Source organism: Cupressus sempervirens, chromosome 5 (genome assembly GCF_028749045.1).
Source record: "Cupressus sempervirens isolate cs-2001-9-10 chromosome 5, ASM2874904v1, whole genome shotgun sequence".
Lineage (NCBI taxonomy): Eukaryota > Viridiplantae > Streptophyta > Pinopsida > Cupressales > Cupressaceae > Cupressus > Cupressus sempervirens.
The window spans coordinates 12,959,893-12,986,398 of NC_143122.1; the positions used below are offsets into that span (position 1 = coordinate 12,959,893).

Here is a 26,506-nt window from a genome sequence, read left to right on the forward strand (position 1 = left end):
CATCAATTTTTATCATACCTCTAAAAATTGCACCACGACATTCTACGGTAATGTCAAACCAGAGAGATGGAGTAGAATTCTTAATCTGGTGGATGATGTGACTAGGATCACTATAAGTAGAGCCATTGGTGAAGGGTTTTTTGATTATAAGTTTCTTTGGAGGATGAATAGTGATATAATTAGATCCTTCATTGGTTTTATGGCAAGAGAAAAGGTTGAGCCATGGGGCATTATCAAACTCTGCTACAACACCTTTGATCCAATTTGGAGGAAGGGTCTTGAAAAAGTTGTTAATAGCATAGATGACAAACTACATATTCCTATTCTAGACAAATATATGGATCTTCCTTTGGGGTCCCCTGAATTAGAGATAGCCTATTGTCATTTCCTTCACTAGTAATCTACAAAAATTTTGCCTTTTACTGGAAATGGCCCAAGATGGAAGCAAGTATTCAATTCCTCCTTTGGTGGAAAGGAATTGTTGTGGAAGAGAGAAGAGCATGGTTAACCAATTACCTTAACTTGTTTAATGCATACATTTAGCCTAGAGTGCGCTTCAACAATCTTGATGCCCTAAACTTCTACACTCCAAATTTGGAGAAAACTACCAGGGCTAAATTTGACTTCAAATTCCCACCAAACTTCTATGTGGAGAATCCTAACGATATCCCTAAAGTCATTATGTTGTTTTGGAAGTAAGGTGCTATCTCTAATGTTCTTATGGGAAGTTTTTCTCTATTTTTGAAGATTTTTAGACAAAATTATGTATTAGGAATTTATGATATAGAACTTTGTTCTATGCTATGGTTATTGTAATTATCAATATGTTTATGATATTTTACTATTTGGTAGTAGCAATAATGAACTTTGGATCCTTGATATGAGAGTCTTTATAGATTTAGATGTGTGGAGATATGGACTCATCCTAAATTTAGTGTATATCCTATTTTGGTTATATAGCTAATAACAAGAAGTTTGGTATATTCTATTGTTCCTTTGAGTGTTCTAGATTTGGATGCCCTCATGGCTTATGGTTCCCTAGCTTATATTAGAACAATATAATTATCTTCTAATTTTATGGGATGTGTGTTCTAATTCTAGAAAGTTTATAGCATTAATGGATTGTTAGGTCTATCTCTTATCCATCATAGTGGTTGTGAACATTTTTCCTTTTTATTTGGTTTCTTAAGATAGACATAAAGCTCTATGATGGAAAGATGGATTGATCTGTATGACCTTTCTAATTTCTTAGCTGAATGAGATAACTAAAAAGTGCTATTTGTAGAAAAGGAAGGTTCTCTATCTCTATGCTTTGTAATAGGGCAAGTTTTGATATCTCAATGACAGAGATCTCGCATTTTGATTTTAGGTAATAAGTACAGAAGTGACGAATGATGTTAAGTAGTATTTCACTATGTCTATCTAAATATGTTTGAGATGATCCATGGTGGCACCTGCATTATTTGGTATTATTGCTTCTATCCATATTTATTGTGATGTTATAATTGTTTTGAGTACTGGATATAGATAATAGTGAGGTCTATGATCTTATTACTCAAAGCTTTGTTTCTAATGTATACTCATAAATTTTGATACTGGTTGAAAGATTAGATGCTTAGAATTCATAGATTTCCTCTATTTAGGCTAACCCATAGCTTGATATGTAGCATTGTGGCTCCTATTTCTTTGATACCTTGAGTGTTAGATGTGAGACTGGGGTTGTAGTTGTGTGCCCCTATGCTTTCTAGTATTCCTTTGAAATAGGATAGATTATGTAGACATTTCGATAGATGGATTTGTTTTGAATGTTTCCTCTATACTATTCAGTTTGCAACAGTTGAGCTTTAGTTAATGCTAATATTATATTAAGTTTTCATATCTATTCTAATTTCCATTTGAGGCCCATTAGGAAATTTTCTATTATGTCATATTTTTTTGTTTAGTGTAGGTTTATATGTTTACTATATCTCAATAAGTTTAGGAGAGCTTATTAGACATCTCTTCATATAGATTAGAGCTATGTTAATTAAAATGAGTATATTAATTATAAATTTAGATCTAGATAGTTTCTTAGTTTAAAGAATTTTGCAAGTTTTATCATTAACCAGTTCGATTGGCAAGATAGTTAGTTAGGGATGTTCGTACATTGTAACTATGCAAGAATGTAAAGAATGTGATGGAACTTCTTTAAGAGATCTTGTGATGTATCAAGGAGCTTTATGATTAAATAATTTCATTTAAATTTTATCTTTGTAATGTAATATCTAAGATAAGAATAATTTGATTGGGGTATGCCCCTTTTATGTTGTAATAATAAAGGACCATGGTTACAGGCTAGACTGGAGGTTTTATTTCCCCATTCTTTCCTACCACTGCCTATTTGAATGGTGGCATGTTATTGTATTTATTTATTTTATTAATAATCAATTATTATCGCCATTGGCCATTTACTGATAAAAATAAATAAAAAAAATCTACAAGTATTTTAACACTAAAAAATATACTAATTTTGAGAAACATAAAATATTAAATCGTATAAAAAAATTAAAAATTATATGATGTTCTTGAGGAGATAGTCATCTTCAATAACATATAATTTTTCTTCTATTTAGAATAGATTTGTTTTGAAAAATGTGGTGGGAGACAAAACCTATCATTTTCAGGTCAGTTGGAATTTGAATCATTATAAAAGAGAAAATAAAGTTCTTAAGCCACTTATTATTTTTTATTGTTCTAGATATATATGTTATCTATAACATACTCTGAGATTAAAGGGAAATAATTTTATTTCCATGTAGTTTTATTGTGGGAACTAGACCCCTAGTTTTTAGCATTTTATAGCAACTAAATATATATATATATATATATAAACTAGGAAAATATATCATCTCTTATTCTAAAAAATTATTAAAATTATAATCCTAAAATTCATCCATTCTACACATTTCATTACTTTACTTAATTTTCAAATTTTAAATAATAATACCAATTTTATGTCATTAAAGGTGAATAGTTATACTTTGTTAGTCTTTTGCTTTGCAAAAGGGTGACATGGGTTTGTACCCACCTACTATCCATTTGGTCAAGCTTGGCAGACAATCTTTGTTTAACTTGTTCTTCTAAACTTTCTTAGTGTAACCAACCTCTACAAACTTAAGTAGATTATCAATGCACTATGACATCATTGTCTTAGCTAATATTTGTACTCCTTTTCATATCATAACTCAACCTTTCCTCTAGGTGTTGTTCTTACATCTTTTATGTAGAAGTTGTGAAAAAAAACATCACAAGTCACCAAGACCACCTACATGAAAATGACCTATTGAAAAAGCATGAAGGAAGGAAGGTCTCAACAAGACCACCCAAGGACAACTTCCATGACCCCAAGCATAGATTGCAACTAAAGATAGTGTGGTGATGCAAAAGGTTTGGTGAAGATGTTAGCAACCTGTATGTTAGTGGGAATATACTTGAGAGAGATAACACCATCTTGGATCAGCCCTTGGGATTTGTGTAGGAATCCTCCTTGGTTTCTAGACTTTGATGCTCATTGTATGGTCTCAAAAAACCCCCTTGGGATTGGTATGAGAAGATGGACTCCTTTTTGCTTTCTACAGGTTTCACCTACTGCCATTTTGATCCTATAATGTATATTCAACATCTTGGAGTAGAGATTTTGATTCTTCTCCTATATGTTGATGATCTTATCCTCACGGGTAGCTCATCCTTTATGCTTGAGGGTGTTAAGTGTGCATTGATGAACCAGTTTGAGATGACTGAACTTGGCCTCCTACATTATTTTCTTAGTCTCTATATTCTTTAGTCCTCTACTAGGATTTTTGTTTATTAGTTGAAGTATGCTCTTGATATGCTTCACCTCTTTGACATGCTTGATTGCAAGTCTACTCCAACACCTTTTCAATCGAGTGTCACCTTGTCTACCTCCTACTCTTTGCCTTCAATGAATGTCACTTTGTACTGGTAGTTGGTTAGTAGCCCATTGTACATGACATGTACTCATCCTAATCTCTCCTTTGAAGTTAGCCTTGTGTCTCAATTTTCCCAAGAGTCTCATGAGAGTCATTGACAAGCTACCAAGTGTATTTTGAGATACATTTAGAGAACACTTATGTATTGCATTCATTACACATTAGGGACTCCTCATATTGTTGGCTACACTGACTCAGATTGGGTTGGTGATGTCGATAATCATAAGTCTACTTTTGGCTTTGTTTTTTTTGTCTTGGCTTTGCTCCTATCACTTGGTCATGCAAGAAGCATCTTGCTCATGCACTTTCATCTATAGAGGCTGAGTATAGAGTAGTAGTGCTTACTACTTAGGAGATTTTATGGATTTAGTAGTTGATGACTGAGTTTGGTTTTCCTCCTGATCGCCTAACTATTTTGTGGTGCAATAATCATAGTGCTATTCACATTTCCCACAACTTGGTGGAGCATCAGTATAGTAAACACATTGAGATGCATATGCACTTCATTCGTTAGCTAATCCAAGATGGTGTTATCTCTCTGAAGTACATTCCCACTGACACACAGGTGTCTAACATCTCCACTAGACATTTTGCATTGACATGCTATCATTAGTTGTAGTCTATGCTTGGGTTTATAGAAGTTGTCCTTGGGGGGTCTTGTTGAGGCCTTCCTTCCTTCATGTTTTTTTAGCATATTTGTACTTACCTATTTTTGGGTGAGGGTTTTTCCCATGAGGTTTTCCCTCTTTCCCCATTTTCAAAGGTTGCATTTATTTGAATTTGTACATGGATACCTAAAATGGCCTAGTTGTTTGGACCCATTTTGCTTTTGATTGTAGCCTTTGTGAGCTTAAGTGCATTCCCCTAAGTTACACTTAAGGAGGGGTGTTAGTAAATTATTATTATTTAAATTTTACTTAAGTTTACTTAGTTATATGCATTACTTATTAGTTTTTTGTCTCAGAGTAAGGGTACTCTTGTGTGTTGACTTGTTGACAACACAAAAATTTGTACCTACCTTGTCATTCTTATCGTCTCATCTACATGGAGGATAATCCACTTCATAGACGTATGCTTAGTTGTCATGCTTGGGTAGAAGCAAGGAGTTGAGTCTCAATTCTATGGAAGCTTTTAGATTGTGATTATACTCCTTTAGAAATAGGTAACCATTTTTAAAAAATGGGTACCCATTTTAGGCTCGGGCACTTGATCCTAGATTTTAAAAATGGGCACCTATTTTTTTTTAAATTGGAAAATGGGTAGGCATTTTTGAAAACAGAAAAAAAAAATTGTATTTTTTAGAAATAGATACCTATTTTTGAAAAGTAAAATGGGTACCTATTTCTAAAAAAAATATTTTTTTGTTTTTTGGGGTGATTTTGTATGTCGATTTGACAGTTTCAAAATGGGTACCTGTTTGTTGAATTTAAAAAAATAGATGCCTATTTCTTACAACATTGGGTAAGATTTTTTTCTCCCACCTTGAATTTTGGTTTGAGCTAGGCTTGGTGAGACCAAGCCTATGCCTTGTGCTCTCAAGATTTGGCTAAGGCATTGAACTGATAAATTCATGCCTTGCCATAATTTTTAGAGGATCTTCATGGTCAAATTTTTTTATGAAACAAAAACCCATTTGAGCTCTCACTATCCTAATTTTAGAAATATAAATTTTATAGTGTAATGATTTTATTTACTATTTTTCCATTAATTTTTAATGAAAGGTGCTACCTAAATGTAAAATAGTGAAGTTCACTAAAACTTTAATAGCTTTTTTATTTTATAATATTTCTTAAATTAATTTATATGTCATCAATCTACATACAATTCTTTTGAGGTTAAAAAAAAAAGAAGATTTTTTGAAAAAAGTGAAATTGTAATCAAACTATGGTGTCCATACATGAGAGGTTTTAAAATTTATCTTTATAGCCAATTAATAATTAACAATAAGAAAATTATTCAATTAAAAATTACGGAAAAATATTGTCATCAATCTTAGGTGTAATAGGTAACACCCTTTAAAATGATTTATGGAAAATTCATTTATTTGTGTCAAATTATGGTGTCTGTACATGAGTTTGGTATGGTCTTGAAACAGGCGTTTTGAAAATGTGGTTTTCAAAGATCCATACCACAAACAAAATCTACCATATGGGTACATAAATAAATTACATATTCAAAAACTAGATTCTGGACACTAAAATCTTTATTGTTAAAGTTTTTTATATTCAATCTCTAAATGCCTAAAATTTTGACATCAATTGACAAAAAATTTCAAAAATAGGAAAAACACTTCCACTTTTTGCCCAAAAGTGAGACCCAACTTCTTGCAATTACCCACCTATCTCCTCGCTCTTTCTAGCTCATTCTAGAAGAATCCTAGAGGCCTTTATACATGGGCTCTCCTAATGTATTTTTGTACTACAATTTCATTTTTCATTGTTGGAATATATTTTCTCTCACACCATTGAGATTCTCCAAGTCTTGCCTTACCTTCTTTGGTTTCACTTTAGTAGGTTATTTGCATGCAAGTGGTCTTGGTGATTTGTGAAGTTGGTTTTCACAACTTCTACATTTTGATCAAATCCTCTTCATCAATCAAAATGGGTAATAATATTTAAATCATATAAGTAGTTGTCTTAGCAGAAAAATAGTAGGTTTGACATCGGTGATAAAAAAATGATTGAAATATATTTATCATACTTGTATCAATTTGGTTTCAACAATCTCCTTCTTCAACAATATCCTTCTTCAACAATCTCCCTCTTTGACTTTGATGGCAAACCAAACTGATCAACCAAACTAATTTGGTTAAAATAGTGACACTAAGACTCCTTATACTAAAATCTCTCCCTCTTTCATCAATTTTCATCTTTTGAATATGTTAAAAAATTCTATGTTATCTGATCAATAATCAATCAACAATCAATTCATCCTTATGAATCCCTTTAAAATAATTGTTCTTATATCTTGCTTCTATATTTATCTCCCTCTTACTAGGTAGATCTCTCTCATATTGTATGTTAGGATTTCCCCCTCTTTGTTCAATCTCCAATCTCTTATATCTTTCTTTAGGATTAGTTTCTTTTGTATTTCTCCCTCTTTGAGAACAATGCAAAAGACATGTCATCTTAATATGCAGATATAAACTTCTTTAGTTTCTCCTATATCAGCTTGCTTATGACTAATTTCAAGTTTCAACTCTTTGATTACTGTAGGTAGTTCCTAAAGTAAGATCCACTGCATCAGTTTATATCATATGGCACTCAGCTTGTTTGATGCGAGACACTCCTTTTTTTACTCAGATAACCTTTGATAGGGGCATCACCCCTAGTTTACCTCTTAGATACTCGTGAGCATCCTTAGGTAATGCTTTTGTGAAGATATCAGCAATTTTCTCTTTTCTGTTAACATATTTCATCTTCACTTCTTTATCTTGAACTAATTCTCTTAAGTAATGATACTTGATTGTAATGTGCTTAGTCTTTGTGTGCATCACTAGATTCTTTGATATATTTATAGCACTTGTATTGTGACAATATGATGAAGGGTCACACCACCCTTACTAACTCATAACCAAGAATACAACAATATCAAGACAAAGAGATGAAAAAATGCTTCACAAAGAAAACTTTTATTGTATTTGAAGATCCTTACAACATCAATAATATGACATCATAGATATGATTTCTTCCAAAAGAAGTTTACAAATGCTTCAACATAAGAGAACTCCCAAATAAGAGCTTTCACCAGAGAACTCCCACAAAGAAGAGCTTTAGCAAGAAGAAACTTCCTCTCAAGATCTTAAATGCTAAGATCTTTCACCTCTAAGCTTGCTTCAAAGAGATTACACAATGAGAGCTTCACTACGAGTTCTTACACCTGAAGAGCTTGATTACAAATGCCCATATGTCTACCTTATATAGGTACTTACCACCCAAGATATTACAAACACAAACAATTTGGGATAAAAGATGAAAACAACGACCTCAAAACAAATATTAAATTTCTACCCAAATACAACTATGCACCACCATGTGGCCTAATTAGAAAATTACATTTCTTTTGTGGATCACAACAAATATTAAATGCATGATTTAAGGAGCTTTCCACAAATTTCTAAGATGACACCTACACACCTCGATAAATGGAATGACATGTTTTTCTATTTACAACCTATGCACCTTGAAAATAGAAATTCCTCTTTCCCCTCGTTTCCCTTTTTTTATTTTTAAATTTATTTTCCTCTAATTTTCATCACTTTCTTTCTCCACAATAGTTATTTATTTATTTAATTATAATTTTGATCACAACCCTTTTTCACGATGCAAGATGTTCTTGCATCACAATAAAGTATCATTGGTTTAGTGATCTCTTCCTTCATACCTTTGAGTAGTTTTTTTATCCATACAATGTTTGTACAATTTATAGCAGAAGCAACATACTCAACTCTAGTAGTAGATTGTGAAGTGAAGTTTTCTTTCTTGCTAGTCCATGTAAGTAGCCTCTTGTTCAAGAAAAATGCTTCTCCACTAGTGCTCTTTCTATCACCAATGTTTCCAGCCCAATCAGCACTAGTGTAGGCTCTTAATTCAAATTTATCATTTTTCTTGTAGTATAGACCATATCCCTATGTTCCTTTTAGATATATCATTATTCTCTTTACAACCATTAAATGATTCTACCTAGCATTAGTAGAGAATCTTGCAACTATCCCTGCATATAATGCAATATCAAGTCTGTTATGTACTACATATTGTAATTTACCAACCATAGACCTATATAATATTTTATTCACCTCAATTGAATCATTGTTCTTTCAAAATTTATGTCATGTCACCATAGGTGTACTTACTAGTTTGGAATCCTCCAATATAAAAGTTTTCAATATCTCCTTGATATATTTTGACGGAGTGATGAATATACCATATTTCATCAGGTGTATTTGTAAACCCACAAAGAATTTGATCTCAACAAAATAGATTGTTGGTACTTATATGGTTTTGACATTTGAGTGTCAACACACTTAACCACTTTTATATTGAAGCTGAGTACACCATGCATGTCAAGCCACAGTGTGTGCCGATTTAGAATTCCAACAAGCACCAAGTGACTTCAAGTGTCGAGCAGTATATAAGTGCCTAGTGACATATAGGTGCCAAGCCACAGTTGATGTTGAGTAGGTCAGAATGCTTCATATGCCAAGTGAGCCAAAATCATATATGTGTCGAGTAAGATAGAGTGTAATAGGTGTCAAGCAATCCAAGATAGTATATGTGTCGAGTAACACCTAATCAACATATGAGTTTGTGCCCTCACAAACTCAAATGTAAACCATTTTTGGAGCCGATATAGAGAAATTTCAAAGGAGAAAAAGGATAAGGACAAATCTTTTATGTTTCCTATGCGATCAACATGCAACCAATCAAAAAAATGGAGAAGGCATGCAACCAATGATAAAAATGAAAGGAATGAGTGGGAACTTGAGATTCAACATGGATTGTAGATCCATACCTAACCCTAAGTCTTCACAATCTTTAACAGGAGGTCAAAAAACCCATTTTGTCTGTGGATGAGAATAGTGTATGGGGAGATTATAGAAAAATTTAGTGTGAAGTGAGTAAGAGTTAGAGGAAGAAAGCAACAATTATACATTCAGTTGATCAAAACAGCATAAGGTATAAGACCAAAGATTAGATCAAGCAAGGGTTACATTAAAGAGAGTAGATAAAGTGCCTAAATCTAGAAATTAAAGATTTCATACTATCAAGTTCATTGTTCTAATACTTTCTTGCTATTGTATTAGAAGTTGGAAATCCTATCTTGATAGGTTAGCCTAATAGCTAGGTAGGAGAACCTTTGGAGAAGGTGATTGAAAATCCTATTGTATTAAGTGGGTTTAATAGCATGTTGTAAATCCATTAATAGGGTGACACTTCATTTAAAGTGTTTATAAATCCTCTAATCAAGTCACTATTGACATAGTGTAAAGCTTTTAACAAGGCAGGTCTTTTATAGGGTAGACCATCAGAAGTGGTCAAATAATTATTGCTACAGTAATTTTTGTGAGTATCATCCCCACCCCCATTTTACCATCTTATTCCTGGAGGGTTTTTGGGTTACCAAAATTTCTATTATGCGTTACTGCATGTGTCTATTTTATGGTTATGTAATGTACTTACATGCATACAATTTACTTTTTAGTTATATGTTTTAAAGGATTGAAAAAGGTTAAAAGTGTGGTACTTTTGATTCAGCACCCCCTCCCCCCCTCAGAAGTACTCTTCCCATTTTCAACATTCCAACAATTGGTATTAGAGAATAGGTTTTAACAAGGAGAAGCATAATAGCTTAGAGAAAAGGTTTGAAGATGGAAGTCTTAAAACTTGGGAAGATCATAGAAAATTAGGTGATTGATGTGCACCTAGCTCTACACAAAGTGGAAGAAGCTAGAGACGAATTGAGAAAGTCCTTAAAAAGAAGGAAGGAGATAGCCATAGTTGAAAATGACATACACTACAAGGAGATTGATACTACACAAGTGTTCTCAAATGGAGATTCCAAGGAATTTGATGTAGCAATAGTAGAACTGATGGAGGAAAATAAAGCACAAGCTGAAGAAATTAGATTACTCAAGCTTGAACAAGAATTACAAGCCATAATGCTTTGTGAAGTAACTAAACAAATGAAGAGAGCCATTGAAGACAAGTCCATGATAGAAGATGACAAGAGAAATCTTAACAATATGTTGGAGGAGAAGACATTTGAGTTTGAAAGGATCTCAAACATTCAACTAGACACCTTAAGCCAGATGATGAATGCTCATTATGAGCTAAACATGAAGCACATTGATATTTCCACCTAGAAGATGTAGAATGAACAATTGCAGAATGAATTGAAAAAAGAAAAGGAGATAGCAGAAAACTTCAACAAACCTAATGAGGCTATCAAGTATTTTTAGAAATTACTAAAATCACCAAGGGCTAGTAATGACACTTCAAGACTTGGCTACACTAGCATTAAACAAGGAGAATCATCCAAGATTGCAAAAGAAAGGACTAAAAAAGGTAAGAATACTAAACCTACTTGTCATTTTTGTGGTAAAAAGGGACATACCCCTAATGTGTGTAGGAGCAAGAACAATCATCAATATGGTAAGCCCATAAGTGCAAGCTTTTGTCACAAGTACAAAAAATAAGGACATCAAGCACATGAATGTAGAACCAAGATCACAAGGACACCAAGATTTGAAGGTCATTGCTAAAAATAAAAAAATTATGGAAATAGAGCATTTGAATGTAGATCAAAGCCTATGTGGACACCTAATCAGCCTGCAAGAGGAAACAACCATGGTCATCACTACAATTGGGATTACATTACTAGGTATAGCTATCACTATTGTTAGGAGTATGGAAAAATTCTTGAAAATTGCATAAGGACACATTTTAGAGGGAACTATAACATATGGTTGAGTCAAACTACATATTTCAGTTGCTTGAAAATTGGTCATATCAGCAGGAATTGCCCAACAAAGTCAAAAGCACCTAAGATAGAATTCAACAAAGGAAAAGAGAAGGTTGATGTTGAACAAATAAGAGGAAAAATGAACAAGACTCGAAAAAAGAGAATTGAGTGTAGCACATCAAATGGAGACATCACTTCACCCAAGAGGTCAAGTGATCACACTTTATCCAACTAAGAAAAAGAAAGGTGTATGGAACTGATATACAAAGTTATATCATAGATCAATTCCAAAACAAAGGAAATTACTACAAGGAAGAAATCTGCATAAGCAAAGATGCCAGGTCAAAATCTAAAGTTGTTGCAAATACTGTTGAACTGTCCTCAGATGCCAAGTTTCTAATAATTATTGAGCTAATAGTTGAAGTTGAGTAAAGTAGAAGTGTAGTGGAGGCCGACTAAATGAAATACAATGGGAGTCGATTCATATTAAATCCCTCAAGTGCTGAGTGTACAGTTGTATGCACAAAGCATATAATGCTAGGTCTTTGACAGGTATAAGGTCAAATTTCATCCATTTTTACACCATTCAAACAAAAAGATAAGATGAGAAGAGAAAAGAAGTAATCAAGCAGCAAACTAATAGCTATTTGCATGGATTCCAACAACAATTTAGAATAAACTCATCGATTTAAAGGTATTTATCAAGTGTCGAGCTACACAGAAGTAAAAATTTAAATACATTTAAACCCTAGTTTAGTAACATGGCCTCTATTACAAGGAACCCTAAAGAAAAGGAAGATCATGAGATCTAGTTAGTTAGCAATGAAGTCAAATAGCCTAAATTTAGGCCAATCCTCAAAGTTACCTATAGAAATGACCCAGCTAGTGCATTGTCCATTATCTCGCCTAAGGTTGTCATTGTTCAAGATGTAAGAAAATGTTATAACTGTAAAATTGGTGCCATATGTGATATAGAAATCTTCCATGTCTATGATAAGTTATGTGACAATGGGACATTGAAAGACGAGTTCTAGATTGTTGAGAAGAAGGGTTTGACAAAACACTAGTTTTTCCTATGGTGTTTAAGATAGAATGGATTCATATTGTTTTGAGTAGAATTCATGATGGATGTCTATGGCTAGAGATAGGACCTACAAAGATTACAAAAATGATAGTGCATAAGGTTATTGGACTCCCAACCCTAGATCAGCCAAAGACCTTGAGAAGTGAGAGAAAGGAGGTCATTGAGAAGAATACAGGTGCAAAATGTAATAATAGGGGAATGACCATAAATACTATAACTAAAATCCTACTTGATTTTTCTATGAGAATAATTTCACATAAATTCTATCAATCCATTAGACTAAACAATGTACCCCACATAGTTGTTGATTTGGCTTACAAGTTGGTGAAGAAAGATCATACCTATGATCTTGCAAAACAAATGCTTCAACAAATTAATGAAAAATTGGGAGCTATAAGAAGATCCAAGGGAGCACAATGTAAATTTGGATCAGTATTAGTCTGCATATTCTTTTATGTGATGGAACTAGAATTCTAACAAGTCTGTAGTCACACAAATCAATGAGTTCATTGATTAGATGGGAGATAACTTTGAGGCTCGAATGACTAGTTATTTTGAAGACTTTAAGAAGTCTATGAGGTAGAGAATGAGAATACCAGTCTCATTAGTAGAACAACATATCAATGACATATGCTTCTTGGTTGACATTGACTACACCTACATCCAAGCAGCAATACCAAGATTAAGATGGCTAAGGCCATTAGGATATGAGATTGATGTAGATGAAGCCTCAACAGTAATCACAACATTTCTAGTAGAAGAGATAGACAAGAAGGCTCCTCACTTTGTAACATATGATGTTGTCAAGTCCAAAGTTGAGACTAAATTGAAAATAGCTTATGCTATTAAGAAGAAAGATAAAATGGTAAATAAGATAAAGAAGACATTTGGAGTAAGCGTTGAAGGAGAAGCGAGTGAAGAAGAAGAAGAAGAAGTAGAAGGAGAAAGTGAAGAAGAAGGAGAGCAAGGGAAAGGCCTAGTAGAGCTAACACAAGGCTTAGGAGAATATAAGAAGGAAGGTGTTGAGGGAGAAGAAGCCAAGGAAGCACCTACACTTGCCAAGAAATAGAAGAGAAAGGAAAAACCTTAGCCTACAGCTCAGCCCAAATCTTAAAGGGTCAGAAAGCCAACTCAAACCAAACTAGCTCTAGCAACAAGGGCCACTACAAGAGCATCCACTCAAAAGGCTAAAAAGGCATGAAAAGAGAATAAGAAAGCTACTATATAGCCTGTTGAAGAGCCCAAGAAGAGAAGAAGGTATGTGTCATAGCTAGACACAGATGATGAAGAGAGAACAGAGTTAGAAGACATCAACAAATTTAAAGTGGTATGTCATCCTCCAAAATCTTCAATTGATAAACTTTGTGACAATATTGAAAATGTAGATTTGAATAATTTAAAGTCTCTTAATTTCAATAAGCTTAGCAGGGAAGAGAAAAATAAAGTAGAGAAATCTATGTATGCCATGATGGTAGAATTTAAAAACACAACTCTAGAACTTGAAAATACTATGCCAAAGGAACTATATGAAATAATTGAAAATAAATGGAATTATTGTCTAAAGATGAAAAGGGAGATCAGAAAATCTACCCTAGCTCAAGTAAAGCCTGATATGACAAAGGCAAACAAAAACCATGGTGGCAAGTTTACACCTGAGTATAGAGACTTTAGCATCCTTCAAAACAAGATTGAGGATGTTGTGAATAAATCCACACAATTGTGGAAATTTTTTTATAAGATTAATAATGATAAGGTAGAGGAAGAAAATAAGGCAGAAATTAGTGCCAAAGAGAAGGTAGAGGAAAAGAAAGCAGAAGAGTAGAAAGGAGAGTTAGAAGAAAAGGAAACAGAGAAGAAGGAAGAAGAAAAGAAAGAGGAGGAAAAGAAAGATGATGAAGAAAGAGGAGAGAAAGAGAATAAGGAGAAATAAGAAGAGGAATTAACTAAGGGAGAAGAAATGGCAATAGTTGAATAGTAGCAAGAAGAGGAACAGAGTGTGCAAGACACACAAATGCCACCTCCTACCCCTCCTCATACAACTATCACACCTGTAGACATAGTAATCATTAAGGATGTTCCTAACCAGTTAGTTTAGAACATTAATCCCCTTATTGCATAGGATCTCTCCAAGATCCTTCAATAATCTACTTTACAAGCACAGTTATGCACAAGCCCTGTATTGGTGAGTGTTGGTGAGTTACAAAAGGCAGTAGCTACACCACAAAAAGAAAAGGTGAAACCAAAGTAACCTCCTTTCACATATATAGCTACTTGCACTAAGATTTTGATGCTTCCACCACCACCTCCACCAAGAGAAACAAGTAATACTATTTAGATGCCAAGTGCAGAGGAAAGGAAATCGGATGAGCAAGAGGATACAATAAAAGAAAAGGAGCAAGCCACCATACAAACATTGGTAGAACTACCAAAGATTGGCACTCCTATAGAGACCATTTAGAAGCCAAGCATTGAAGCCATCCCCTAGGCTTGAGTTCAACTAGAGTGACCAAGGTACTTCACTATGCAAACCTTGAATTAGATGAAGATATTGTTATACCCTCCTATGATTCCAAGACTATCACAATGGCACAAATGACTAAAATGAAAAATGCATTTGATAGAAGGATGAGACAAGAAATACTGAGGAAGGAGTTCAAACATAAGCAAGCACTTCATGAGATCAAGGACATCTTCATAGATACCTTTAGCTTGTACTCACAAGATGAAGCAAAGCCAATAATAGAACAATTACTAGACATAGTTGACTAGGTGACTAATGAAGACTAGGACACTAATGTTAAACTCATGAAATGGTCAGAAAGAAAATTTCAAGGAAAAGTGAATGAAAAGATATCAAGTGGAATAGCACTTGATCAAGTTGAGTTCCCCAAGAAAAATATATAAGGTCAAAATTGTCCTTGAAAACATTTTTTCATTGTATAGGAAGCTGTGTGATTTTTCCATTTTCACACAAGAAACAAATCAAAGAATAATGAGCTTGGAAAGAAACTTGAAAATCTCTAGCATGCAATTATGTAGAGATCCAACTCAAAGTGATAAGCATTTTGCACAATTGCTTCACACTCAAAGGGAGTTAGCTATACTAGTAGTAGAGGAAGCCAATATTAAGGCTAAAAATATGCAAATTCAGTCTTCAGTAACCCCACATTTAGAAATCCTCCATAAGGAGCAAGTGTATGCTGAAATAGTTTTAAAAAAAGATACAAATATTTGTACACTTGATGGATTCGTACACCTTGCTATAGAGACTACCATCCAACACAAGTCACTTAACATTGGTCAGGAGAATTGGGATGCAGCTCTAACAATAATAATGGAGGTAAATAGTAACTTTTTGGCTAAGTATGGTATTACTCCTTAGAACCCTTTGGCATTAGTGTGAAAAAGGGGGAGATATATTTTTTAGGGGAGAATACTATACATTTGTTATAGCAAAAGGGGGAGATAAGTAATAAAGCAAAAAGGGGAGAGATACAAAATTTTGGCAAACATATAGAACACAAGCATAGAATTTAGGAACATGATAAAATAAAAGACAAACAGTATTAGGCACATTCAACATAGAATTTTGGTTGCAATAATGTCAAGGTAGAATTAGCTCAGGGGGAGTTAAGGTATTTTGAAATTTTTTTGAAATTTTGTGGATAAGGTACTCATAAGGATACATTAGTAATGATTAGTTAAGTGGTTTTGACACTCATGTCAAAGGGGGAGATTGTTGGTCCTTAGATGGTTTTGACATTTGAGTGTCAACACACTTAACCACTTTCATACTGAAGTTGAGTACACCATGCATGTTGAGCCATTCTGTGTTCTGAGTTGGATTTCCAATAGGTGCCAAGTCATAGTTGATACTGAGCAAGTCAGAATGCTTCATATGTCAAGTGAGCCAAAACCATATATGTGCCAAGCAAGAAAGAGTGTAATAGGTGTCAAGCAATCTAGGGTAGTATATGTGTTAATCACCAGTAGTCCAGTATGTGCCAAGTTGCATGTTGATGAGAACAGACTCATATGTTGATTTTGTGTTACTCATCAACATATGAGTCTGTTCTCATCAACATGCAACCAATTAGAAAAATGGAGAAGTCATTCAACCAATGATAAAAATGCAAGGAATGAGTAGGACCTTGAGATTCAACATGGATCGTAGATGCATACCTAACCCTAAGTCTTCACAATCTTTAAAAGGAGGTCAAAAACCCCATTTTGTGTGTGGATGAGAATAGTGTATGGGGAGATTATAGAAAAATTTAGTGTGAAGTGAGTAAGACTTAGAGGAACAGAACAACAATTATACATCCAATTGATCAAAATATCACAAGGGATAAGACCAGAGATTAGATCAAGCAAGGCTTACACTGGACAGAGTAGATAAAGTTCTTGAATCTAGCAATTAAAGATTGCATACTATTAGGTTCATTGTTCTAATACTTTCTTGCCATTATATTAGAAGTTGGAAATCCTATTTTGATAAGTTAGCTTAACAATTAGGTAGGAGAACCTTTGGAAAAGGTGATTGAAAATCCTATTGTATTAGGTGGCTTTAATAGACTATTGTAAATCCTTTAAGAGGGTGACACTTCATGTAAAGTGTTTATAAATCCTCTAATCAGGTCACTATTGACACAGTGTAAAGCTTTTAACAGGGCAGGCCTTTCACAGGGCAGACCATCATAAGTGGTTAGATAATTATTGTTGCAATAATTTTTGTGGGTATCGTCCCCACCCCAGTTTTACCTTCTTATTCTTGGAGGGTTTCTAGGTTACCAAATTTGGTGTTATGTGTTATTGCATTTGTCTATTTTATGGTTATTCAATGTACTTAGATGCATGCAATTTACTTTTCAATTATATGTTTTAAAGGATTGAAATAGGTTAAAAGTGTGCTACTTCTAATTCAACCCCCCTCCCCCCTTCTTAGAAGTACTCTTCCCATTTTGAACATTCCAACAATAGACATCTCAAATTCTTGTGTCATTTCACTTGCAAAAGCCTTACATAAAGCATCTTGACCTCAAAATATGATATCATCAAGAAAAATTTTAGAGAACAAAATACATTTTTCCTTTCTTTGTCTTCATATATAGATTGTTATTATCATCAATCCTTTCAAATCCAATCTTCACAGGATAATTATGAAGTCTCTCATACCATGCTCTTGTTGCTTGTTTTAAACCATATTGAGCTTTGTGTATTCTACATACAATGTTCTTATTCTTAATATCAACAAATCCTTTTGGTTATTCTATGTAAACTTTTTCCTTTAATATGCCTTTCAAAAATGTAGATTTAACATCCATTTGATAAACTTTGAAAGCTTTGTATGTAGAATAAGCAAGCAGAGTCCTTACTCCTTCCAATCTAGCAACAAAAGAAAATATTTTTCAATAGTCAATTCCTTCTTCTTGTGCATATCTTTTATAGACTAATATTGACTTGTTCCTTATGCTTTCACCATTTTCATCTAGCTTATTTTTTGTATATGCACTTGGTATGAATCACAACTTTGTCTTCAGATCTAGGAACTAGAGTCCATGTTTTGTTTTTCTCAATTTGGTCAATCTCTTCTTCCATGGCTTTACTCTAGTCCACATATTCTAAGGAATCTTTTACTATTTTGGGTTCTTTCATGCTCAAAAATCATGTATAATTTGTCAACTTATTCTTTGTCATTAGTCTAGCATTTTTGTCTCCAATGTTTTGCATAGCAAGATGATGTCTCTCGACATATTTGGACAATCTTGGTTCAACTCTAGTTTCTTTATTTTGTCCCTTAATTTTAGAGTTACTATGTACATCTTTGTCATGTATTTCAGCATCTCTCTCATGCACACTAATCTCAAAATCAAAATTCTCCTCAACTTCATTCTATAACTTAGCATCTAAATGTAGCTTGGTTCCTGAATGCAACTCGACATTCATAGTATGTGACTCAGTAGTCACTAAAACTTGTTGTTGGTTTGTAGCTTGATTTGAAACATCTTCTTCAGTAGTCATACCTTCATAAAATTATACAAATGATTTGTATTCTTCTAGTGCTTTCATAGGTTTAGCCTTATATACTTCTATATATTCATCAAGTTTCACAGTTGCACTCTCTAAAACTTTTCTAGTGTTAGTATTTAAACACAAGTATAAGCTTCACTTCTTGTGGAATAACCTAGGAATATACCTTCTTCATCTTTTGTATCTAATTTGTCATTCCCGAAATCTTTGAGAATAAATAATTTGCTTCCAAATACCTTAAAATATTTTACATTGGGTGATTATCCATACCATAGTTCAAAAGGTGTTGAATGAGTACCTTTCTTGATTTGTACATAGTTCAAGGTATAGACAACTGTACTTACAACTTGTTTCCAATATTTTAAATTAAGATTTCTCTCCATCATGAGTTTCCTAGCACACTCCATTACCAACCTATAGCATCCTCAATATAAGGACATAATAGATTACTCCGAGTTTGATCAACCTTTCCACTTAGTTTTCTATCAGTATCCTATATCATAGCAATCGTGTTTTCAAACTCAAGCTTACATTTTGAATTGTTCAATAGTGACACACTCAATAGATTATAGTTAAATCCTTCAACATAGTAAGAATTGTCACATAAAATATTTTACGTGAGTTTGATAGAACCTTTTCCTTTTATCAAGCATTCTTCATCATTACCAAATCTTACACTATTTAAATCATAACAATTCAAGGTAATGAACTCACTTTTATCTCCAGTCATGTGATGTGAACATTCACTATCAATGATCCATCTATCATTCTTGTTCACACAAGACACAAATGCAAATGCATCGTCTTCATTAGATTCATTCTTCATTGCAAAATAGACCACTTCATCATCATGTTCATTAGGTCCATCTTTTGTTTCCTCTTTAGCAATGTAGCAAGAATTCTTGCCTTTGTCTATGCAATCCTTACTGTCTTCATCTCTTTTACTTTTGTACTTTTCAGCACCCCTTTAGTTCTTCTTCTTTGGACATCTAGTACTAATATGACCAACCTCATTACAATTGAAAGAAATGATAGGTAACTTACCTTAAACTTCCCTTTACCTCTATGAAATCTCCTTGTCTATATTGCTTTAAGTTTATCTACATCCTCCTCATCTGTATCACTGTCAGTAGACAAAAATTTATTATTTTTCTTCTCCTTCTTCTTCTCATCAAGTTATTTCAATGATAAGTTAGCTTTGAAAGAAGATTCAAAATTTTTAGGTTTGTAGTTATCAAATTTAGATGGCTCAAAAGTAGTGAGCCTACCTACCATACCTTCAAGAGATAGATCATTTCCTGGTATACAACTCGGTTCTTGTATTGCAAAAAATCTAATAGCATATATAAGCAAAAGTGTTCTTAAAACTTTTCTTAGTATAGTATCATCATCTATTGTACTAGTAGCTCCTCCTATTACATTAGCAATATCTTTTATCCTTTTCACCTTCTTACATTCTTGTATCATCAAACTTACTTCTGAGACTTTTAGCTTTGCCTGTTAGAACATTCATGTCTCCTCCATAGATGTTGTGTAGAGAATATCACATTTTCTTTTCACTATCAAGACCTTTGATATCATGAAATTCAGTATAGCTTAGGGTAGAAGCAATCTCTACCATTACTTGATTGTGTTATTTCTTCTTTTTCATATCCTCAACAATTAAGGCTCTAGTAGGATCAAGATGCTTAGTAGTAATGGTAGATTGTGCATGATTTCCAAGTTCTCCAAGGTGTAGCTTCATCAAAATTTTCCATGTAGGAAACTTATCTCTATTAAGCTTGGGTACATCTCTTTTAAACATCTTGATCATTGTGCTTCCAGAACCTTCAAACTAGTTCACTAAGCAACTTGGCTTTGATACCAATTGTTAGAATTCTTTAGAGTAACTAAGAGGGGGAGTGAATCAATCGAAGGTCCAGATGTATAAATTAAACTTTTCATAGCTTAGTGAACCCATAAAACATTTACCATCATGCATGCATCCATAAGATTATGCAATCACTTAAAAATTGTAGGTTATTATCAAATCAATTTGCAGAAATGTAAATATGAAACATAACAAATTCAAAAACACACTTGACACAATTATTTACATGGAAATCAAATTTGGAAAAAACCACCAATAACATGCTACTCTTTTTCACTGTTCTGAAGTGATGCCCTATGAAGTGTCAACCCTATTTAAGGTTACAATACACACTGTTAAATGTGACCCTGTTAAAGTATTTCAATCACCGTGTTAGGAGTGAGCCTTGTTAAAGGACTTTTCACCATTTGCTTGGAATGTGACCTTGTTAAAGGATTTATAAATGATTATTAGGTCAACCTTAATCCGAAGGATTTACCCTAGACTAATACAATTATTGGAGAGTAATAGCAAGGCTTGATCTAATAACAACTTAAAAATTCATTTATAGATTATAGATCTTTTCTTCAGTCCTCCATTCTACTTAGTTTTCACACACTTTATTTTTGATAAATTGTTCACCCTTTAGGCATCCATACCCTTAAGTCATCTTTCTTAACTTGCTAGTGTAGACTCTTCACTTAGGTCACTTGATGAATCAAAACCCTAGACCCCTTGTCTTCCTTGGTTCCTCAATCTTTGCTTTTGACCAACCATCCCTATAAATAGATAATTAAGATATTTTTTCGTTCATTCTCAACCAATTTAGAGTTACAATAGATTAGGTTGGATTCAATGAATCTTTCCATCATTTCATATAACTTCTAGAAACTTCACTTTCAATCTTCTTTGAATTTATCACAAAATAGTTTACCATGAATTATATGTCACCAACTCATCAATATTTTCTTCCACCTAGTTCACACAATCCAGGAAAACAAACTTGTCAGCTTAGATCCATCAAATTCATGATCTTTCTAATAATTGTGACACTCAGCATTAACTAGCTTCTAATGCTTGACATATATTGCCTTGTTCGACATCCTCTAAAAATCACTCAACACAAACTAAAGTTTATTGGTGCTTGACATCAACTAAAGTTTACTTGGCATCCATTGTTTTTCTTTGCATACACTAAAATGAACTTTTACTCAGGTTCAACTAATTTTCTACTTAGCTTGCACTGACTTTGCTTGGCACCTACTATCCATTCAATCAATCTTGGCAAACAAACTTTGTTTAACTTGTTCTTCTAAACTTTCTTAATGTAACCAACCTTTGCAACCTTAAGTAGAATATCAATGCACTATGATATCACTATGTTAGCTAATTCTTGTACTCCTTTTCATATCATAATTCAACATTTCCTCTAGGTGCTATTGTTACATCTTTTGATTAAATCCTTTTCATCAATCAAAATACATCATAATGTTTAAATTATATAATTAGTTGTTTTACTAGAAAAATAGCAAGTTTGACATTAGTGACAAAATAATGATTGAAACATATTAATTATACTTGTATCAATCTGGTTTCAATAATCTCCTTCCTCAATAATCTCCTTCTTCAACAGGCTTGTCCTTCTCTACCATTTTTATTATAGCTACACCTTGATCTTGTGTTGGAGGTGTAGGTACATCTACCTAACCTGTTTGACTTGGTGTCTCCTTATTGACTGGTGTTTCCACCTTATTTTCTTCAACTATCTCAACCTTGTCTTTTCAAGTTCTTGTGCATTTACAAAGACTAGAGTGCCTACCATGGGTGTACTAATAGTGCATCTTGTTGTCTCCTTCCTTTGATATACAACTAAATATGGTGAAGGTTGTACACTTGTGACATTGGGAATGATTATAGATGTTTCTCATGTTTTGTCGATCTCAGGAGAATCCCTAATAGGTTGCTAAGAAATCTTTATTGGGGAATTAGGGCCACTTTTCTTCCTATCTCTACTAGTGGTCTTCATAGAAACCTTATTCTTCTTACTATTGTCTAAATTCTCATTATTTGTCTCCATATTATCATCCTCTCCATTATACTTCTCAAGCTAGGAGATGACCACTACATTCATCCATTTTTTAGATGGTCCCTTAACCTCATTCTTCACTTTCTGTCTAGGACCTTTGGAGTCTCAACCTTTCCATTTATGGGTGAAAACCTTCATTTCCTCTAAATGTATATCATTAATATCCTTGGTTTCTAACCTATTCTATTGAGATTTACAATCTTTAGACTTTTCCTTTTGTTCCCCTTTATCATTAATTGACTTTCCTACATAGTGAATAATAATATTTTCATAAGTTAGGAGCGTTAAACCATCATGGAAGGGGACATTAAACAAAAATGAGAGAAAAAGCTAGTCATAACATATGTACATGGAAATTTGAATTATATTTCCTAAAAAAATAATAATCATAATTTTCTTGTTTGAGAAACCTAAAAAATGGTTTCTGAAAAATGAAATTAAATGAAAAAATAATAATATAATATAAGTTTAAATGAAAAGGACATGGATGAACCATTGTCCACTGTAATGACAATTCATTTAGACATTTGTGGTGCTATGGACACAAATAGTATAACTAGATGATCAAATTTTATAACTTTTTACTGATAATTATTTATAAAAGTATTTTGATTTTGACTTAAATCTAATAGAGTTGTATACATTAGTATATACATATTGTTCAAATCTTTTGTAAAATAAGGTTCTTAAAGGAATAATCATGTAAGAAATTTATTTTGAAAGTCCTTCCTCAAACTCTACTTGTGAAAGGCATTCAATTACAACCCTCCACTAATTACATGTCTTAAACAAAAGTGGAAGCTAAAAGAAAATAATAATTTGAAGTGGTGGAAACAGTAATCATGTTATGAACTAAGCAACTAATTTTATTTTATTTTTGTTAAATGGTGTAGTTTCTATAAACTTATTTGTTCACAATTTAAATTCATTAGCATACTTAGAACAATCATTATGGGTCCTACTATAATTAAAGAGCAATGCAAATTATTGCAATGTTTATATTCCTAACAATATCATTTTTATTATATTGATGTCAAAGTTAAGTTTGGTATGAGCATAAGTCCAAAAAAATATTTGTTCAGATATCCATTTGGCCTTCAGTGTTTGTCTTGATAGAATATATGTAGTTTTTAGAAGGATATAATTTTGGGCCACCCTTAAACATCACACATTAAGAAGAAAATTAAGCTTGCAAAACATAAGTTAACTTTGACTATTTAACACTTTTAGTGTTAAAATGAACCTTAGTGTGTGATGTTTATGCCATCCGATAATTTTGAATGTGAGAATAAATAAGAACCCATCTTTAAAAGACATATAGGAAAATGATTTCCACATTCCTCAGATCTAGTTATAATGGCTCATATTTTTTCTTACAATGTTTATTTTCTATTAACGTTGCAGAATTATGCTTTCTAGTCCATAGGATTGAAGTTGATATGGTTGGAAGTTACAATTTGCTCACAAGATCCCATAATTTCATCTCGACATAATGTACAGAAAGGAAGCCTTTCCAGAAATATAATAGCATCTTTGTAGAGACTAGAAAGAGAGTAATCTATTGCCTTTGATAGAGATAGAAAAATGTGCAGAAGGGCTTCAATTGAGCAATGACAAAAAATTATGTTCAGAGCCCGCCTCCCTTTCCTTCTCAGCCAACTCTTTGGAAAAGTAGGCGGAAGCAAGAGTCCTCAGGTATGGCACCCAAGCCAGAGGAGATTACATTTTGTCAATGAGTGTATTTCTAAATCGCAGCTACTTTTTTCTTAGCATGGATTTCACATACTGAAAAGAAACCTCATCACAGGGAATTATAAGTCCCAACTGGTGATCAAACCCGTACTCTTCCTCAGCCTTATCTAGCAACTCCCTGAAAAGAGGATGATTCAAATGCTCGGTGGAGATGATATATCTAGATCGTTGATTACCAACATAAACTGCACAATGACCTTTTGGAACATCAGTGGGGAGGGCACTGCAATATGATCTTCCTATGAACTCAAACCCGAAGCTGAAATACTTTGTATTCTTTGAAGATAGTACATGCCCATCTGCCTTAATGGATTTGGCAAACCTACGGAGGGTTCTGATTATATATTTCACAATCTGAACTTGTGGATTTCCCTTTCTTCTTGCCATTGCAAAATGGTTTAACAAAGCTAGAGGATTAGGCTTAGAAGCTAAGGCTGGCAAACAAGATAGGAGTGAGAAAATATGCAAGAAAATGCTTTGATGTCTGAGAGAAGAACATGTTTCTATTTATAGAAACCACAAATGTGAACTCCGCCTAACAAAGATGAGCGAACAAATGGTTATAATAATAATAATAATAATAATACGATGATGACTAGAAGATTAGAATGAATCCGTGAAATAATGGAAGTGGTACTCGATGTTTGTATCTATCTTATACGTGGTCCTTTTCAGTGTGGCATCTTGTTCATTTTGGTGGAAAATCAAGGTAGCAGGACCATGTGTTGCTTTGGTAAGGTGTAGGGTCTCTTGCAAACATATGAACATTTCTTTGTCAATCAAAGTCTCCTATAGATACAAAGATTGAGTGGAAAAAACAACTACAAACGGGTTTTAGAACAAAAGAGAAAATTGGATAAGAAAATAGTGGTCGTTAGTTTTCAACTGATCTGGCCTCTGGTTGAGGCGGTCAATTGGTCTTTCAAGTAAAATTTGTGTCTTTGAAATGATGTTTTCATGGGGTCTTGCTGTTCCTCCGTCGACAGGAGCACCTGAAGGAATGTGAGATGTTGATGATATGTATCTTTCCATTTGATAGATCTTTTTTTTTATGTGCTGCCAAAAATTATTATTGTAAATGTACCATCTTAACTGATCAATGTGGGGAGCCCTAGTGGGGAGCGGACCAAATACTATGTAAATTCTTAACTTTAAAAAACCAAATAACTGCTACACGATTTAGGCAGGATATAAACTAAAGTTTGGGCATTTTAATAGACCTCGAGATAAAACGTACTTTTGATCAAAATTGACAAAATAAACAACACACTAGATTTTTCTGTAATTTTTAGCATTTGTTTTTCATGATCTGTATGTTCTGTAATCCACAACAACAACAAAAATGAGAGAAAAATCACAGTGTTTTCAGAGTTATAAAGGGAAAAATAATTGACTTTTAGTACATTTTGTGTGGAACATAGCCAACGTCCATTTTAACACATGTACATATATGATAGACTGCTACCTAAGACTACACAATCATCACCTCTAAAGTGGAAAACTATGTTTCTCATCTCTTGCCAAAAGATGTTGATATCAATTCATTAAAATTTTCATGTTTAAGAATATTGCTTCATCCCTTATTAGGCTTCTATTTTCCCATCAATGTGCACCATCATTTTCATTAAACATTGCAGAATGGAATCTTTGAGAATCAAAATGAATGTGTTTATCAAGCTGTAAAGGTTGGTGCACATGGATCTGATTGTTGTCTAAGGAAAATATAAATTTTGATAGTTAATATAAAGAATACGACTTATTCATATGGCCAAGAATTCCATCAACTTACTTTTAAATATCATACATTAAGAAATCACTATTTAAAACTTTGTTCTTAGAGATAATCATTAGTCTATAACATTTACAACAAAGATTTTAATATATTTTTAAAATGTTCATAAATGTAAGTTTTCTATAAAATATTCAAATAATTCAAGGTTGGTCATTGTCCTTTATGTAACATGAGTTTTTGAATCTCTTTACTTGTCAACTGATCCTTTATGTCAATCTGGCTTTTAAGTGATTGACAAATTGTCCCATACAATTGTCCCTAGCTAGAAGAGCACTAGATCAAATGCAAATGACTTGACATTATTTTGAATAGGAGAACAAGCTAGTAGAGACCTAGGCTAATTTCATGCACTTGATGTGTATGTCAAAATTTGCAATTTTTTTTAGTGAAGCTCCATAGGTGAGTGAAGAGCTTAAAGCTAAATTTTTTATCTATCCCTCTTTTATGGAGCTCTATGTACAAT

General features: G+C 33.2%; 1 protein-coding gene across 1 annotated transcript; it reads right to left on the reverse strand.

Moving 5' to 3' along the window:
* Nucleotides 1-24,254: 24,254 nt before the first annotated feature.
* LOC149554365 (auxin-responsive protein SAUR50-like) lies at nt 24,255-24,638 on the reverse strand. Its single transcript, XM_089828842.1, has one exon. It carries the CDS (start codon nt 24,636-24,638, stop codon nt 24,255-24,257), a length of 384 nt encoding a protein of 127 aa, XP_089684968.1.
* Nucleotides 24,639-26,506: the final 1,868 nt, after the last annotated feature.

Bases quoted from the DNA above. Each gene is read 5' to 3' on its own strand.
- LOC149554365 (XM_089828842.1), bottom strand. From the start codon at position 24,638: ATGGCAAGAAGAAAGGGAAATCCACAAGTTCAGATTGTGAAATATATA.